Source organism: Agelaius tricolor, unplaced genomic scaffold (assembly GCF_023055355.1).
Source record: "Agelaius tricolor isolate 1412-34295 unplaced genomic scaffold, bAgeTri1.0.p SCAF_11, whole genome shotgun sequence".
Classification (NCBI taxonomy): domain Eukaryota; kingdom Metazoa; phylum Chordata; class Aves; order Passeriformes; family Icteridae; genus Agelaius; species Agelaius tricolor.
The window spans coordinates 2,795,188-2,811,985 of record NW_027269271.1 but is presented as its reverse complement, the minus strand read 5'-3'; the positions used below and the strand labels follow the sequence as shown (position 1 = coordinate 2,811,985).

The window sequence follows — 16,798 nt, the reverse complement described above, 5'->3', positions numbered from 1 at the left end:
GAGCAAGCTGAGGCCCAAGTGTGAGCTGCCTGCTGGAGCACAGGGTAGCTTTTTATGGTCTGGAGAAAGCTCTTCATTTGCTGTTTGCTCTTTGTGACGTCATCATGCTCCATCCATCCATCCATCCATCCATCCATCCATCCATCCATCCATCCATCCATCCATCCACACTGCTCCCTTTCCCAGGAGCTTGTGTGTGTCCCCCACTGCTGCTCCTGATGCAGGGAGCAGGCTCAGCACTTGTTCCCACCTCTGGCCATGCTGGTTTTGGGATTTGGGGTAGAGAGTCCATCACTGGCAGCAGCAGGGAGGTGTACTCAGAGTAGGACAGCAATGTGCTGCTGGAAGACTCCTGGGATTTTCCTTCCAGCTTCTTCCCTCCTCTTCCTCCTCAGCAATTCGGCTGGGAGACACCCCTCCATTCCCAGGACTACAGCTTTTCAGACACTCAGGCAGAGAACAAATAGTCTCAGGCTGTTTATTACATCCTCAGGGTGTCTATACAGCAGGGGTGTAACACTGCACAGCGTGGTGACACAGCTTGGTGGGGATTTGTGGCGTGGCTGAGGAGCTTCTCCAGCCTCCCAGGGAACAAGGGGAGCCTAACAAACAAGCAGCTAATGCAGGGGAACCCGGGGAGCTGAGCCCATGCCTCTCCTTGAGCAGGAAGGGATCACACTGAACAGCCTGCCTGGCCTGCCCCAACACCAGCAGCACTGCAGGGGCGGCAGCTGCAGCAGCAGGAGCTCCTGAAAAGAAAAGCATTGCCCAGGGAAGCACTTTTGAGCTGTTCTTTCTGCCTGCTGGCTCACTTCTGAGTTCACTGAGTGCAGCAGAGCCATCCTCAGTCTCTTCTGAGCCACCCACGAGCTGATTTGCAGAGGAACCAGGTATCTTTGTTATTTCAAGCAGCCTTGCTGGGTGTGTGGGTTTGTAGTCAGGTCCTCAAGGGGACACTGCCATCCCACCAAGGTGGAGATGCCAAGGAGCTTCAGGACAAATCTGAGCTCTGGTTTGGGTAACTCACAGAGGAGTTGGGGGGAGAGGTTATGAGGAGATGAGATCTTCAGTGGTGGCTCTTAAGGAAGGGGGATCTACCCCAGGGTGTGCTTGTACCCTGCTCTCTTTGTTTCCAGGAGTCCTACAGAGGTCTGCAGGAGTAAACACAGCAGAAGGTGCCTCCTTCCCCTCCCTGCTTTTCAGCTGGTGGCTGCAGGCACTGATAGAGCAACATGAAGACATTTCTCTCAGGATAAAGCTGTTACCCACACTAGAAATGCAAAGCTGAGCAGCTCCTCATCCATCAAGCCTTAGAGCCAGCCTGGGGCACGCAGCACGTGAGGCAAACTGGGAGCTGTGGGGCTGCTTGAGACAAACAATTCACAGCACAGCTGGTCCCCAGAGCTCCCTGGTGCCTCCAGAAGCAGGCACAGCCTTTTCTCCCGTGCCTTTTTGCCAGGAGTGTTGGATGTTTTTGGTAACAAGCTCGTCCCCCTGTGCCACCTCCCTCCCACGGCCTCAGCTCGCTGAACTCGCGCCGAGTTCACCGCAGCCTCAGATTAGACACACATCCTCCTGCAGGAGGCACAGAGCACAGCGACTGACTTTGCTGAGCAAATACAACCCACACACCTTTATTGAGACTGCTTTTATAAACCAGAGAGCCACAGGGGTGCCCAGCTGTGAGTGACCCCAGCACGGACACCCTCCGCCCCAGCCAGCCCCTGCCACAAGCACTGCACGTGCAGCCTGCATGGGAGGAGGAGAAAAAGGAGGAAGACAAAAGACTTGGGGACAAGATGAGCCTCTGCAAAGCCCAAGGGGTGCATGGTAGACAGAAGCATTCTGGTCTAGCAGCAAAATGAACTTTAATTCCAGTTCTGGGATATAATGCTACGATGCCAGAGAGAGCACAGCACCAAGGAAGGAGACGACTGCAGCAGCCCCAGGGATGGAAGATAATGCAGAAGATGATGTGAAACGTTTTGTTCTTATATAACGGGCAGGGAAGAGCTCCTAGGAGCTTTACAGTGGCAGTAGGAGGCGTGTAGGAGGGAGATGGCATGACCAGAGATGAGTGCCTGGGGAAGGGAAAGGCAAAGAAGAGAGGAGGGAGGGATGGGGATGGAGGAGAGGCAAGCAGGGGCAGGTTAGGGGAGTCCCAGGCTCAGACAGATGAAGACAAACAGTGCTGGTGGACAGGAAGGTTTGGAGTGCTTCGAGGAGAAGGAGGAGGGAAGACAACCAGGACAGGAGAGAGAAGGAGAGAGGAGTTTGGAGGGAGAGGAAGCCAGAGGCCCCCAGGGAGGGGAGAGCTTGCACTGACAGGTGAGAGGCACTCCAGGACTGGCATGAGGTATGCTTTGCTATTGCTCTGAATGCTGTAAACATTTTGGTTTTGTGTCTATCATCAGTGAACATTCAGTTCAGTTTGATACATGTGCTCTTAGGGGTAACTGGGAACCTAGCAGAGTTTTACATCTCCTACTACTACTTGGACTTACACACGAGGCAAACACAACACTGGCTAAAGGTCTCAGTTTATGTCATTTGTGCCTAATTCTCCTATTTTAACATGCACATCTATGTCTCAGAAAAGCTTCTGTAGTAGAGGACACTAAATAAGATACAGATGAAGTCACATGCACTCTCATCCACCCACACCCCCAGACACACACAGCAATTTCCCCCTCCCTTTGCCCTTCACACCTCCCCAGCATGGGCAGCAGGGACCCCTTGGTGCATTAATGAGTCCACCAAAAGTGGTGGAAATCATCCCAAGCCTGGCTGAGGGACCAAAGCAGGAGAAACTTCAGACAAATTAGAGTTCTGCATCTGACCCTGCAGTTAACACCAAGTGAAGCTCACAGAAAAGGAAATTTGTAAACTCTTTTTCCCTTCTGCCATCAATCCACCTGGGAGCTGACTGGGTATGGGCCAGCAAACAGAATAAAAAGAACTGAGTGAACCAATTTTTTTCCCCCTCTCTTTATGCGATGGCACATTTTAACATTGCTCCAAACAGGAGGAAAATTTTGGAGGTGTGTGCTTGTGGAGAGGGGAAATGGGTTTGTAGGTGGTGAGTATCCCTTTCACAGCAAGAGGAGATGAATCAAGGATAGGATATTTGCCCTTGGTGGGAATTAGTCACCACTCAGCTCTTTCCAAAGCTTTGGCTCAGTCATGATTTCCTTGATCAGCCCCTGGTTTAAGGGGTAGAGCTACAAGCTGCTTATTTTGATTCAATTCAGAACAGCATTTGTCATAAAAGAAGCAGCAGAAGCAGCTGGTGCCATTTTCTTGTTTAAGAAAAATAGAATTTTACTTTAAATAACTAGTCTGCTTTCCTTCCAGAGAGACAAACTGCAAGAGCAGCAACAAAAATAACAAGTGGTAGACTCAAATGCCTCAGACAATACTTTTGCTCCATTCTGTGTTCTAAGATGCTGTTCCCAGTGGAGGGAACAATTTACTGAGAAAAACACTTCTCCTACATCAGCCAGCCTGATTCCAGCTCCTGTCACCACTGCAGCAATGACATCTCCAGGTGTGCCCTGCTCTGAGCAATTCCCCAGGTGGATGGAGGAGAGAAAGGAGCTTGGATTTGCAGGGTGTTGGCCACTTTGAAGTTTTCTTTGAGTTCTGATGTGAAATGAAAGGAATTCCAGCACCAACACTGCTGGAGGATCTCATGGAGAGATGGAGTCACACTGGACATGACCAGGGAGTCGCACTCTGGACACCAGGGGAGCCTGGGGATTGTCCCCACTCACATTCCTGGACACAAGCCCCTGGCTCCTGCTGTGCCCCCTGGCCTGGCTGTCTCTGTGGCCCTCCCCAAGGTGCTGCAGAGCCATGGCTGGGGTGCCTCAGCTGGCCCTAGAGGTCAGCACCACCCAAGCCCACTCAGAAGGTCTGTCTAGAGAGCTGTCATGGCTTTCTGCCTTCTCTTTAAAAGCAGTGACTGCCTCAGCCTCCTTCTGCTGGGCAGCTCTGCAATGCTTTTTGCACATACAGGCAAGAGGAAGGTGGAGAGGAGGAAGGCAGGGCCAGACAAGGTGGCCTCCATTCACCACTTGCAGCATTTGTTTGATGCCACAGTGCTGGGAAGCTGAGCTGCCCTTTGGCAGCAGGGAGTAAAACTGGGACCACAGGCTGATGCCTTAAGATTTTAACTTTTGTATTTTTCAAGTCCTACCCTGTAATAGTGCATAGCTCTAAACTCCATGTAAAGTGTAGTTAATTCTCTCCACATTTTGGTCAGACAAAACAATTCCTCTGGGCCTGTGATCCAAAGACACCTTACAGCCTCAGGCCCCAGAAAGTATGAACAAAAGTGAACTATGGGAGAGCAAAATGAGGGTAAATGACTTCATTGCCTGAAGCTATAATTGGAGGATTAACCCCTGATATGTAAATGGACCAAACTTATAATTGTCTGAAAAACTCACGACCATTGTCCATCCTGGGTGTAGCTGCTCTGTGAGGTTTTTGACTGCCCAAGGTGTGCCTATTGAAGCCCCTTAAAAAATACCCACTTCATTCTCTTAACCTTGTCTAGCCTCTGTTCTAGGCAGCCACTCCAAGGCATCAGTTTTTGGTGACCCAGATGGGAGAGGAAACTGCAAAAGCAATGCCCATGGGAGATCCCAGTCTGTGCTGGGTTACACAGGGGTGCAGACAGCATTTCTGGGAAAGGGGAGCTCCCCCAGCCTCTGCTCACAGCCAGAGAGGGCAGATTTCCATCCTCCCTTGCAGGTCAAGCTGTGAGTGTGTCACTGCAGCAGAGCTGGGTTTGTCCTTCTTGCTCCCTACCCCAGGCAGGGGCTGTGGGGCTGGTATGACTCCTTCTGTCTTACATTACAAAATGTGGCTGGGGTCTGTGTTCTATTTGCCATCTGTCAGAGCTGGGGCAGTTCTCTGCTGTTCACTGGGCAGTTTTCTTCATCTCTCCCACAGCCAATCCTCCCTCCAGGAGATCTCTTCTGTTCATGGGCCATTAATTATTAATTATCTTCTATCCATGGCCAGTGAGTGTCCCTGCAGGGCTGATCCAATTCCATCATCCCATGGGGAGATGCTCCGCCCAGGGGAGGAGCCAAGCATTCCTACCTGGATCCAATCTGAGCTTTGGGACAGCACAGCAGCCTTTGCCCAGTGCATTGCCAGAGGAGCAGCTTCTGCTGCCCTGCATTGCCAGAGGGAGCCCAGGCCCATCTGCAGCAGCCCTGGAGCTGCAGAGGAAAACTCCCCCCTTGTGCAGGATCCCTGCTCCAGCAGAGCCACAGCTGGCACTGCAGGAGGGCTGAGCCCCCATGGGATGGGGCTGTGCCACCCCCTGACACACAGGGGACAGGGACTGCTCTCACTCTGGCAGTGGGTTGTTTTCTTTGTTTTCTTTTTTTGTACCTATTACATTTGTATTTTAATTTTCCTAGTAAAGAACTGTTATTCCTGTTCCCATACCTTTGCCTGAGAACCCCTTAATTTCAAAATTACAACAATTCAAAGGGAGGGGGTTTACATTTTCCATTTCAGGGGAGGCTCCTGCCTTCCTCAGCAGACACCTGGCTTTCCAAACCAAGACACCTTCCTACAGCCCAGGCAGCACCAGGGACAGGCACTGATGTGTGGCTCTGTGTCCTTTGCTTCCACCTCTGATTCCTTCCACTGGTGATTCCTGTTCCACATTGCTCAGGTTCACCAGACCTGTCTCACTGTGCCTTGCCTGCCATAAAGCTTTGGGACACTCAGCTCCTGCAGGATCTGGCTCCCTTGGAGAAATCATGGCAAATCTGGAGCTTTTTCCAGGTGTCCCTCACTGCTCCCACTTTTGAGTAAGCAGCAAAAAGTTTGTGTCAAACTGTGCCATGTCCAGACCCTGAGCTTTGTGTCTCTTGTGTCCCACGAGAGGCCTCAGCAGCCCCAGGAGCTGTGTCACTGAGCCTGGGCTGGCTGCAGAATATATATATAATAATATATGTATTATATATATTATTATATATAATAATATGTCACCTCTGTCACCACAGGCCAGCCCCAGCTCCTCAGGTGTCCCTGCAGGGACAGGGGACAGCCAGAAATGCTGGGTCACTGCTGCTCTTTCTGGCCATTCCTCTGGGAAATTTAACTGGAGATGGGATTTGCCTTCCAAAAACCTGGAGGATTCTGCTGCTGACCAACCAGGCACTGAAAAGCAGGTTTCCCTACTAACATAAAGTTTGCACTTGCAATGTATTTAGATTTCAGTGTCATGGAGAACACAGGAATGCACCTCCAGAATAAACCCAGCATGGTTACCACCTCTGTCTTGATCCTATTTGTCCTACTGTCCTGCACATCATCCTTGCAAAAAGCCTCAAAAAGCTGTTTCCTACTTAATTGATGGACAGTAATTTTTAATATCCAGGCAGACTTTTTTTTATCTTCTTCCAAAAACATTTTGCTTGGCTTTAGAAACCATTCTACCTCATTTGCACCACATTACACAAAGTCTATATCAGCTGCTTTCTGATGTATCAAATCCACCCAGCACCCTTGGCTGGAGCAGAGGTTCACAGCCTCTGGTCTGGGGATGACTGAGAGAAAGAAAAAGATCCATGGGGTCACTTTCCAGGCCTTCATTAAATGAAGAAAAGAGACCTCTGGTCTGCCGGCTCCAATCCACAGACAGGCTGTCTGCTTCTCCCCTCAAAAATATTGCAAGAATCTGCCAAGCTGGAGCAGCAGTGCCATGGAAATGGGGCCATCAGATGGAAGGAATTATTGCCCAGCCCAGAGGAGGTGCTGCACCCCTGGCATGTGCACAGAGAATTCTCCTGCAGTGGCCATCCAGGCTATGGGAACAGGGCCAAAGGGCCCCTCACACCCCACTGCACACCCCAACACCATCCTGCTCACTCCATGCTTTGTGTCCCACTGGGGGCAAGCACCCTGCAGCAGGGCCTGTGTCCTGGGGAGCTCTTTGCAGGGCACTGAACCCACAGGGGACACTCAGAGAATGGGAACAGTCAGTAAAAGGGAAATAACAAAAATAGAAAAGGGATTTTTCACGTTGCCACTGGCCAGGTACCCCATGAAAAATGCCATCTGCTGTGGCAGACGGGCTTTGTGCTTTTCCTACACCCCAGCAAGGGCCAGAGGGTTCCAACAGGTCCTTCCTGAGGAGCCACCAAGCCTGTGGCAGCCAGGAGCCCCTTTGTGCTGGGCTTTGGTCCAGTGCCCAGCACAACAGAGCCTGAATGATGGCTGAGACTGAGCTGCCGCACAAATAAATAACAGCCACAAAAAAACAATCATTCACGTTAGAAGACTTGCCTGCCCAGTCCTAGTGAGGGCTTTTGGGATTACCTTCCTCATGAGGAAAACTCAGCTCCTTGAGAATACTCTGAGCCTCCATCCCTGAAGGAAAAGGGGCAGTGACAGGGTGGCAGCCAAGCCATAAATGGGGAGGTGAGCTGAGTTTGCTGATGGTTTCCACTTCTAGAAAGGGATTGAACCCTGTGCCTTTGTCTCCTCTCTCCCTCCCCTCAATCCCACACCCAGCAGGGTGAGAGCTGAGTTTGCTGATGGTTTCCACTTCTAGAAAGGGATTGAACCCTGTGCCTTTGTCTCCTCTCTCCCTCCCCTCAGTCCCAGACCCCAGCAGGGTGAGAGGTGGGCTGGCTGTGGCTTCCCAAGTGTCAGCACTGCCCTTGGAGCCCTCCTGAGCACAAGGGAGAGGTGAGAGACAGGGAGAGATGTGTGGAAGGATGGAAAGGTGTTATTTACACACCAAAAACCCAGCCATTTCAAAGGAAACCTGCCTTGCCCACAGGTGACCCTGAGAGGGTTGTGGGTTTGTGCTAGACAGAGGGAACGACTGCAAGGTGCTACTGCTAACAAAAAACAAAAAAAGCACAGATAGTCAAAGAGTCTTAATACCACGCCTGGATCACTCTCTGGAAGCTTCCTCTGCTCCTTCTCCCTCTTTTCCCATTCCCACTGCTTTGAACACCAAGCAAGTTTCACATTTGGACATGGGATTTGGCTGTTGAGGGAAGCACGTGGTTTCTGAGGGCCCCGTGGCCGTCCTAGCTGAGCCTCCTCTGGGTCTGAGACAGCAGGTCTGTGTAAATTTTGGATCTCAGGAACCTGGGGTACGAGTCTTTCTCCATCAGGCTGTGCACCTTCCCCTGAGCTTGGTCAAAGCAAGAGAGGGAGGGCTCCTGCACATTTCTTCTGGTCAGCTCCCGTGTCTGGAAGTCTATGTTCACCTGGGGAAAGCAGCAGAAGAGAGTTTGGCACTGAGTGTCCAGCTGGCCTCCTTCACATGGCTCATTCCCTCTCTGCCATGGCAGCAGAACCAAGGTCCTACCCCTGCCCATGCCTGAACAGCCCCCACAGTGATTCAGGGCTGTGAATTCTGCCCCAAGCCTGGAAAAGTTGGGTTTATAGTGATCTGAGCACTTCTGAAATCACTTTATTTTTACTGAAATCACTTTTTAAATGACTTTCATTCAGACTCTTAGGCAGCACATCACCTAAAGCTGCTGACTCAGCCTAACCCCTCTCCTGCTCCCTCTCTTCTTCACCACATGCCTAATAAATGGGTGAATAAACTTTCAACTGGGTTTAATCCATTAGTACATTCTTATTAAATGTCTCCAAACTTGGCTGATCTAAAATAAACTGTTTGATTTTTTCCCATAGCAGCTTCATGTTACAATATCTGGAGGAGAGGCTTGGAAAAATAAATGTTATGACTGCCATTTGTTTGCAAAGGCAGCCAGTAGAGTTTTCCTGCTCTCCTTCCCTAGCAGGGTAATCAGCATTTTTTAAGGTTATTGTCTGGAAGGAAAAAATGGCTGAAAAAATGTTATTTGTTGTTATTAATTCAGTGTCCAAACTGGAAGGAGCCTGGAAAGCAAAGCTGTCTGCCTCAACGTGGATGTCAGCAGTATGGATTAGCTCTAATAATTTCATATTCTAAGCATGCCAAAATTATGTAACAGTGCTAAGGAAACATCACCACAGGACCAAATTGTAGGAAGGATGCCCATCCTACCTGCATTCCTATTTCTAATCAAAAATCAGCCTTCCAGTCCTTAAAATCTCATTTGGCTTACTGAATAACTGTGGGAAAATGCTCAAGGAGAGCACTGAGAGCCCCACACACCTCAGTGTGAACCTGGGTCCTTCCCAGTGGCCTTGCAATGGCCTTCCCAGCTGGGAGAGGGAGGAAAATGAGGAAAATGAGCCCTTTTTGGGTCCCTGACAGGCACCCATGGAGGAGCAGGAAGGGCTGGGTGCAGTGAGAGGCCCCTGGCTGTGCTGTGATTGCAGTGACACAAGGTAGTGTGGTCACCAGGCAGGACCTGGCAGTGCCATCAGCAGGACCTGGCAGTGCCATCAATCTGCTGAGTGCTTGAAAGAGGATTTAACAACCCCAGGCTCCGGGGTGGGACTGCATTTTCTGTTCAGCTCAGAGTTATTGTTTGTATCTCTCTGGAGGTCTGGGTGAGGGGGGAGTTAGTCAGAAGCTCTTCTCCCTTGGGAGTCAACAAGTTACTCACAGAATCACAGAATCACTGGGTTGGGAGAGACCTCCAAGATCATCGAGTCCAACCCAGCCCCAACACCTCAACTCAACCCTGGCACCCAGTGCCACATCCAGGCTGTTAAACACACCCAGGGATGGTGACTCCACCTCCTCCCTGGGCAGCCATTCCACAACTTTATCACTCTTTCAGCAATATCCAACCTGTATTTCCCTTGGTGCAGCTTGAGGCTGTGTCCTATGGTTCTGTCAGTGCTGCCTGGAGAAAGAGCCCAGCCCCAGCTGAGCACAGGCACCTTTCAGGGAGTTGTAAAGTGATAAGGTCACCCCTGAGTCTCCTTTTCTCCAGGTTCAGCACCCCCAGCTCCCTCAGGGCTTTGTTCCACTCATGGTGGGATGGTCCTGTGCAAGGTGTCCTGCCAGGGAAGAGCCCAACAGCCTGCTGAAGGCTGACAGAAAGGACAGGAGCGCTGTGAAATGCTCCTGGGGAGCTCAGTGAGGTTAGGAAATGTGGGTTGAGGTTGCCAGTGAACTCCCTGGCTGTGACTAATTCAGTATCATCAAAGCAGTTGCCCTCATCAGGACTGAGTCAGGGCGAGCAGAGGCGGCTGGAGCAGCCACCATGGCATGGCCACCGTCCTTAACCACGCTCTGAGAGGGAAGGGAGAGAGGGAGAGCACCCAGCTGGGGGTGACAGCCCTGCTGTGTTGCAGTGGGATGCCATAGCCTGTCTCAGATATCCCTGTTCCCTCCCCAGGTGTGCCAATCACCTCTCCCTTCCCCTCCCTTGCCCCTGCTGAGTGCTGTCCCTCAATCTTGGCATTCCAGAAGGGCCTCGAGTGATTGGCAAAGTTTAAAAGACGCCTTAGACCCCTTGAGGGACATTGGGCCATCCAGGTGTCATTTGTCCCCTGAGACTCCCCCTCCTGTACCTGGCTGGTGGCTCCCTGCCCCTCCCCTGCCCCTCTCCCCGGGGTTCAAAGACACAGCAACCACGCTGTGGTTCTGTTGGAGCTGTTGCTGCATTCAGAGCCCTGTGGGCCAGGAATAAAACTCTGGATCGAAACCCTCCATCAGAACCAACTCCTTTCCTTCACCATCGCCTAAAGCCTTTCCACCAGAGCTAAACGTGAGCTCCTGCATGCCTGTCCCCAGTGCCAGCTGCAGCATCCAGCCAGCCAAAGGTGTCTCTGAGGTGAAACCACCACAGCTGCTGCCTCTGGTCAAGCAGCAAGGCCCAGACGAGCCCAGGCACGTTCCATCCGGCAATATTGGTATAAAATTCCAACCCTGCTGGGTGCCCTGGGCATGCTGTGGCACCCCATACCCACCTCCCGAGGGGCCTGCACGTCGATGAACTCCTCAAAGATGCGCTGGGCCTTGGAGGCCAGCTTGGCCGCCGAGCGCGTCTTCTTGAAGTCCTCGCAGGCCAGCCAGAACTCCAGGTTCTCCTCGCTGAACTCGGTCTTCAGGAAAGCACGGAAAGCTGCCAGCCCATCTGCCAAAGACACACAGGCAGGAGAGGGTTGTGGGAATCCACAAAATCAGAGGGTTTTGTGAAAGCTGCAAAAGGCAGGCCTCAGAGACAGCAGAACTGGGATTGGAGCTGAGCAGCAGCCATGAGATTGGTCAGCAGAAAAATTATGTAAGAATGGAAAAGCAAGGACAAACAGAACAATGGTCTGTGTATTAATGCTTGTCTAGAATAACTCCCTAAGCTACAGAAAAGTTCATCTAGCGAGATATTAGGAAGTTTTAAGCTTAATAATGGAGCTCTGTGCATTGTGTTTTAAGGCTTACAAGCAGGTATTGTATTCAAAATAAGCAAGCATTGTTTTAACCAAAGGTACCTGTGCTTATAGTGGTTGGACAGAACTACTGTCAATGTGCTTTTGCTTTGTGTGGTTGGTCAAAAAACTTTTAAAGTGAGTTGTAACATTGATTTCTTAGTCTGCTGCCTGGGGTGTGAGCTGGTGGCATCTTCCCATTGTCATAACCATGGAATGAGGCTGATGCTGGAAAATCAAACAGCTCAAGGCACGTTCCCAGCAGTCCTGTTGGTGATTCGTACAGAGACCAGTGATAAAAGTGATGCCTTGAGGAGCTGGAGCAGAGGCTAGGCAGAGTTAAGAGGAATAAAGTGGATTTTATTAAAGGCCACACCCTGGCAGTACCAGAGTTGTGGCTCTGTCTGGATGGCTCCAAGGTGGAAGCAAAAGAGGGCTTGGTCATGAGATCTCACATTTCTGTAAGTTTTGGTCCATTTGCATATTGGAGTTAATTGTGCAATTACAGCTCCAGCCCATGCAGTCCCATCCTCCCTGTTTTTCTCTCTTCAGCCCACACTGTTTGTGCTCCTGGGCCTGAGATTTGGATCATTTGTCCTTGGTGCCCAGCTAGAGCAGGAATTGTTTTGTCTCCCTGCTCTGTGCACAGAGCTCACCATCCCCTAATGTGAAGCCCAGACCCACACACTAAAGCAGCACAGAATCTGAAAAAAATAAAAAGCTAAACCTGAAGCATCAAGAGAAGGCAGGGAGCTGTTCCAGTCTCAGACATCCTTCCACTCACCTCAGCCTACCAAAGAAAATTTGATATTTCTCCCAAGCTCTGCCATTCCAGGATGCATCCATAACTTACACCACTGATGAGCCAGGCTCCTGTGAGCTGCCACAAAGCCAAACATCACTTGACGTTTTCCTTTGCTAAGGTGGCAAAAGGCTTTCCTTGGGACTGGGACACCCACCCTTTGGAGAATTACTCATGGAATTATCAAGGTTCAGGTCATGTTAATGCCACACTTTATAAGGCCTTATCTGCCACTAAGAAAAACTTCAATAAAACATGGCTGATGTGGACCTGTCCCCTATGTTTTCTGTCATTTTCCTTTATTGCCTTGTGCCATTTTTATGGCATTTCCTCTCTGAGAGGAAAGCTCTCAGAGAGTCTGTTACAGCTCCAGTAAAGGGGAGAGGGAAAGGACTTGGCCTAATTACAGCTTGTCTAGTCAGTGGTAAAAGTGTGCTTATCACTTGCTAATGCTCAGCAATTGTGACATTTCAGTAATGCAATCTGAGTCAGCCAGGGCAGATTAGAAATATGGAAAGATTTATTAGGCAATCTGTGTTAAACCCCTGCCTGGGCCTATTTATGGACACAGCCATTGTTTTTTATTTCCTTTCCCTGAACAGCACCAGGGGAGTTGATGCAGCTGAAGGCTTCACACATCCCCTTTCTCCTCAGGATAAAGTTAGATTCTCCTTTTTCGTTTTTTTTTTCTTTCCAGTAATGTGCTTTTAACTCTTCCTGGTCTTTTGCAATAGCATCCAGGTTTTTGTAGCTCATGCCTGGAAAGCTCTTGGCTACTTCCAAGCAACTGTCTAAAAATATTGATGGAATTGGGGATGAACCTGGTGAGGTCAGACTCCTTGGAAGGATGAAGGGAGCAAGGACAAGGCATGTCCAGCCTCTCTTCCACCACCATCCTCACATCCTTCTGGGCAGGGCTGCTCTTGATCTATTCCTCCTCCAAACTGGACTGATTTTGGGGATAATCCAGGGGCAGCACCTTGCACTTGGTCTTGTTAAACCTCGTGAGTTTTCCATGGGCTCATTTCTCAAGCTTGTCCAGATCCCTGTGGATAATCCTAACATTTTCCCAAGCAGGCTGTTCAAACAGTTCCTTCTATATGCTGTATATGCTAACTATATGCTCTATATCAGATATATCATATGCTATATTATATATATATATATATACCCACATATTTATACATATATATTTATAGAATGTATAAAAATATATCATATATTATATGCTATTTATATGCTCTCTATATGCTGTATATATCTATTTGCTATGTGTGCTATGGATCCATAGCAATGTAACACTGTCCTGCATCTCCTTTGCATGTCCTAAACTTCTTCCTGCTCCCCTTGTTTCTGGTAATAACTTAAGATATTTTCCAGCTCTCTCTGAAACCTCAAGCCCTAAGCAGTCGCCCTGGGTATTGAACAGCACCACAAAATCCTATTTCTTCCTGTGTGTCAGTCAGAGGAGATGTCTGACTGCCCAGAGCCTCAGAGGGAAAAGGAAAGGCCAGACAAGCCCAAAGTACAGCCTAACCCTCTCTTCTCTGCCTTCCTCAAAGCTCCTCCATTTGGGTTTTTTTTTGCACTGGCTGCTCCATCAGCAGCCTATCAGCATAAAAATGGATCCATCCCATCTCAGCCATGCTCCCTCCTGCTGTCAGCCCCAGAAATAGCTGCATTATTCCAGCTCCTCCTGACACTTCTTCCTTCAAGCAATTTTAGGAGGAGATCAGGGCTTTGCACTGCTAGGGTAGACAAAAAAGGGGCCTCTCATCCAAGTGACAGTGCACATTGTGGGTCCAAGCCTGGGGCAATGTTGTGACATCAGCCCCAGAGCAGAATGCCAAAGGAGCAGGGCACCTGTCCTGCTATTATCCACCCTGGATAGGTAAATATGGTGATGGATAAATATGGTGAAGGTGAGGGGTGTTGTAGAGCTGCTCCCCTTCCTGAAATCTGGGACACAGAAACATTTTCCAAAACCTGCGTCCCCCTTAGTGCCTGTAAAATTCACAGGGCCTGTGTGAGAGCAAGGTAAGGACTGGAGAGCAGAGCAAAGAGTGTTTGCATGCTGATATATTTCAGTAAGAAAGAAATAAAACAGGGAGAAATATCCAATTCTTCAAGATCTATGTCATTTTATCAATCATCATCTCCTAGGATTCCTGACATTAAATATTCCAGCACACAACCACACTGCTATGTCTCTGCAGTCTCTGCTGAGGTCTTGCTCCCCTGTCTCTGCCCTGGTATTTTTTTTTCCCCCTTTTCCTCTACAACAGCCCCAGAGCTGCAGCACTGACAGAGGATCACTTGCAGGAATAGCAGTGTTGCATGAAAGTACCACATCTGCAAGAGGACAGTGATGCAGAATAGGATACCTGAAAAATAGGATACCTGAGAAACAAAATACTTGAAAAATAAATTACTTGAAAAATAAACTACCTAGAAAATATAATATCTGAAAAATACAATACCTGAGAAATAAAATACCTGAAAAATATCATCTCTGAAAAATAGAATATCTTAAAAATATAATACCTGGAAAATAAAATACCTGAAAAAATATAATACCTGAGAAACAAAATACCTGAAAAATAAAACACCTGGAAAATAAAATACCTGGAAAATATAATATCTGAAAAATATAATACCTGAGAAATAAAATACCTGGAAAATATCAGATCTGAAAAAATAAAAGACCTGAAAAATAAAATACCTGAAAAATACCATATCTGAAAAATATAATACCTGAAAAATAAAATACCTGACAAATGTAATAACTGCTAAAAGAAGGGAATGTCATGAGTGACAAGGAGAGAAAGGCTTTTGCTACAGCCCTGCCCCAGAGAGCAGCTGCAGCAGGTTCCCCTGGGACCAGGAAGTTTCCATGAGCTCTGCCTCCTGCTCTCATGTCAATCAGCTCCTTTTGATCCTGAAATAAGTTTAGACAGTGAATGGATAAATAATAGTGTCTGGCTGTTCTCTGCTTTTTTTATCCACTCCTGTCATGCAGTCCCCAGAGCCTTGGAGGAGCTGCAGATGGTGAGGCTGAACCTGAGAGGGCCTTGCCTGGGACACTTTGGGTGCAGGAGAGCTCAGCCCTGACTGCTTGGTTTGCCATCATTGTCATCTTTAACCCTTGACTGCCTTCCCAGCTCTGCCTGACTGCCAGGTTTGGGCAATCACTGCCTGAAGTTTGTCCTGGAGCAATGACAAGTGTGACTGAAAGGGCAGGAGGACAACTGGGCATGGGAGCTGCCACCACCTGAGCTGGGATTTGACCTGGATATTGACTTCAACCTGCTCCTCTCCTTCAAGGCTTTCAAACAGTGAGCACTCATGAATGATCAGCATTTCAAAGCTCATCCCACATAACTGGACATCTTTTTTTCACAGGACAACCACCACTGGAGTGCAGTGTGATACGAGCAGGAGAGAGATTTCACCTCCTGAAATATCCCAGTGTGCAATTCCAAAGAAAGAGAAATAACTGGACAACTTTTAACTTTTCAATAAACTGGCCAACTGGACATCTTTTTGCCAGCACAACCACCACTGGAGTGCAGTGTGATACAAGCAGGAGAGAGATTTCACCTCCTGAAAAATCCCAATGGGCAGTTCCAGGGGGATGCTTTAGAAAGCACAGAAATTAACTGGACAACTTCTAACTTTTTTAATTAACTGGCCAACTGGACATCTTTTTTCCCTAGGCAATCACCACTGGAGTGCAGTGTGATAGAAGCAGGAGAGAGATTTCACCTCCTGAAAAATCCCACTGTGCAATTCCAGTGAAAGCAGAGAAATAACTGGACAACTTTTAACTTTTTCATTAACTGGACAACTGGACATCTTTTTGCCAGGACAACCACCACTGGAGTGCATTGTACTATGAGCAGGAGAGAGATTTCACCTCCTGAAATATCCCAGTGTGCAGTTCCAGAGGGATACTTTACAAAGCACAGAAATTAACTGGACAATTTTTAACTTTTTTAATTAACTGGACATCTTTTTTCCCTAGGCAACCACCACTGGAGTGCAGTGTGATACAAGCAGGAGAAAGATTTCACCTCCTGAAATATCCCAGTGTGCAATTCCAAAGAAAGCAGAGAAATAACTGGACAACTTTTAACTTTTCAATAAACTGGCCAACTGGACATCTTTTGTCCAGGACAACCACCACTGGAGTGCAGTGTGATACAAGCAGGAGAGAGATTTCACCTCCTGAAAAATCCCACTGTGCAATTCAAGTGAAAGCAGAGAAATAACTGGACAACTTTTAACTTTTTCATTAACTGGACAACTGGACATCTTTTTGCCAGGACAACCACCACTGGAGTGCATTGTACTATGAGCAGGAGAGAGATTTCACCTCCTGAAAAATCCCACTGTGCAGTTCCAGAGGGATACTTTACAAAGCACAGAAATTAACTGGACAACTTCTAACTTTTTTAATTAACTGGCCAACTGGACATCTTTTTTCCCTAGGCAACCACCACTGGAGTGCAGTGTGATACAAGCAGGAGAGAGATTTCACCTCCTGAAAAATCCCAATGTGCAGTTCCAGGGGGATGCTTTACAGAGAAAGCACAGAAATTTTAACTTTTCAATTAACTGGACAACTGGACATCTTTTTGCCAGGACAACCACCACTGGAGTGCAGTGTGA

At 48.6% G+C, this 16,798-nt stretch overlaps 1 protein-coding gene across 6 annotated transcripts in view; it reads right to left on the bottom strand.

The window, feature by feature from the left end:
* Positions 1-464: 464 nt before the first annotated feature.
* The window catches only part of RGS8 (regulator of G protein signaling 8), a 29,062-nt gene continuing 12,728 nt past the window's right edge, over positions 465-16,798 (bottom strand). For all 6 annotated transcript variants that reach the window (XM_071435819.1, XM_071435820.1, XM_071435817.1 and 3 more), the window contains 2 exons: positions 10,870-11,036; positions 465-8,255 (listed from right to left, as the gene is read on the bottom strand). In XM_071435819.1, the coding sequence (XP_071291920.1) occupies positions 8,073-8,255; positions 10,870-11,036 (350 nt within the window). In that variant the 3' untranslated portion in view covers positions 465-8,072. The remainder of the gene's footprint in view (positions 8,256-10,869; positions 11,037-16,798) is intronic.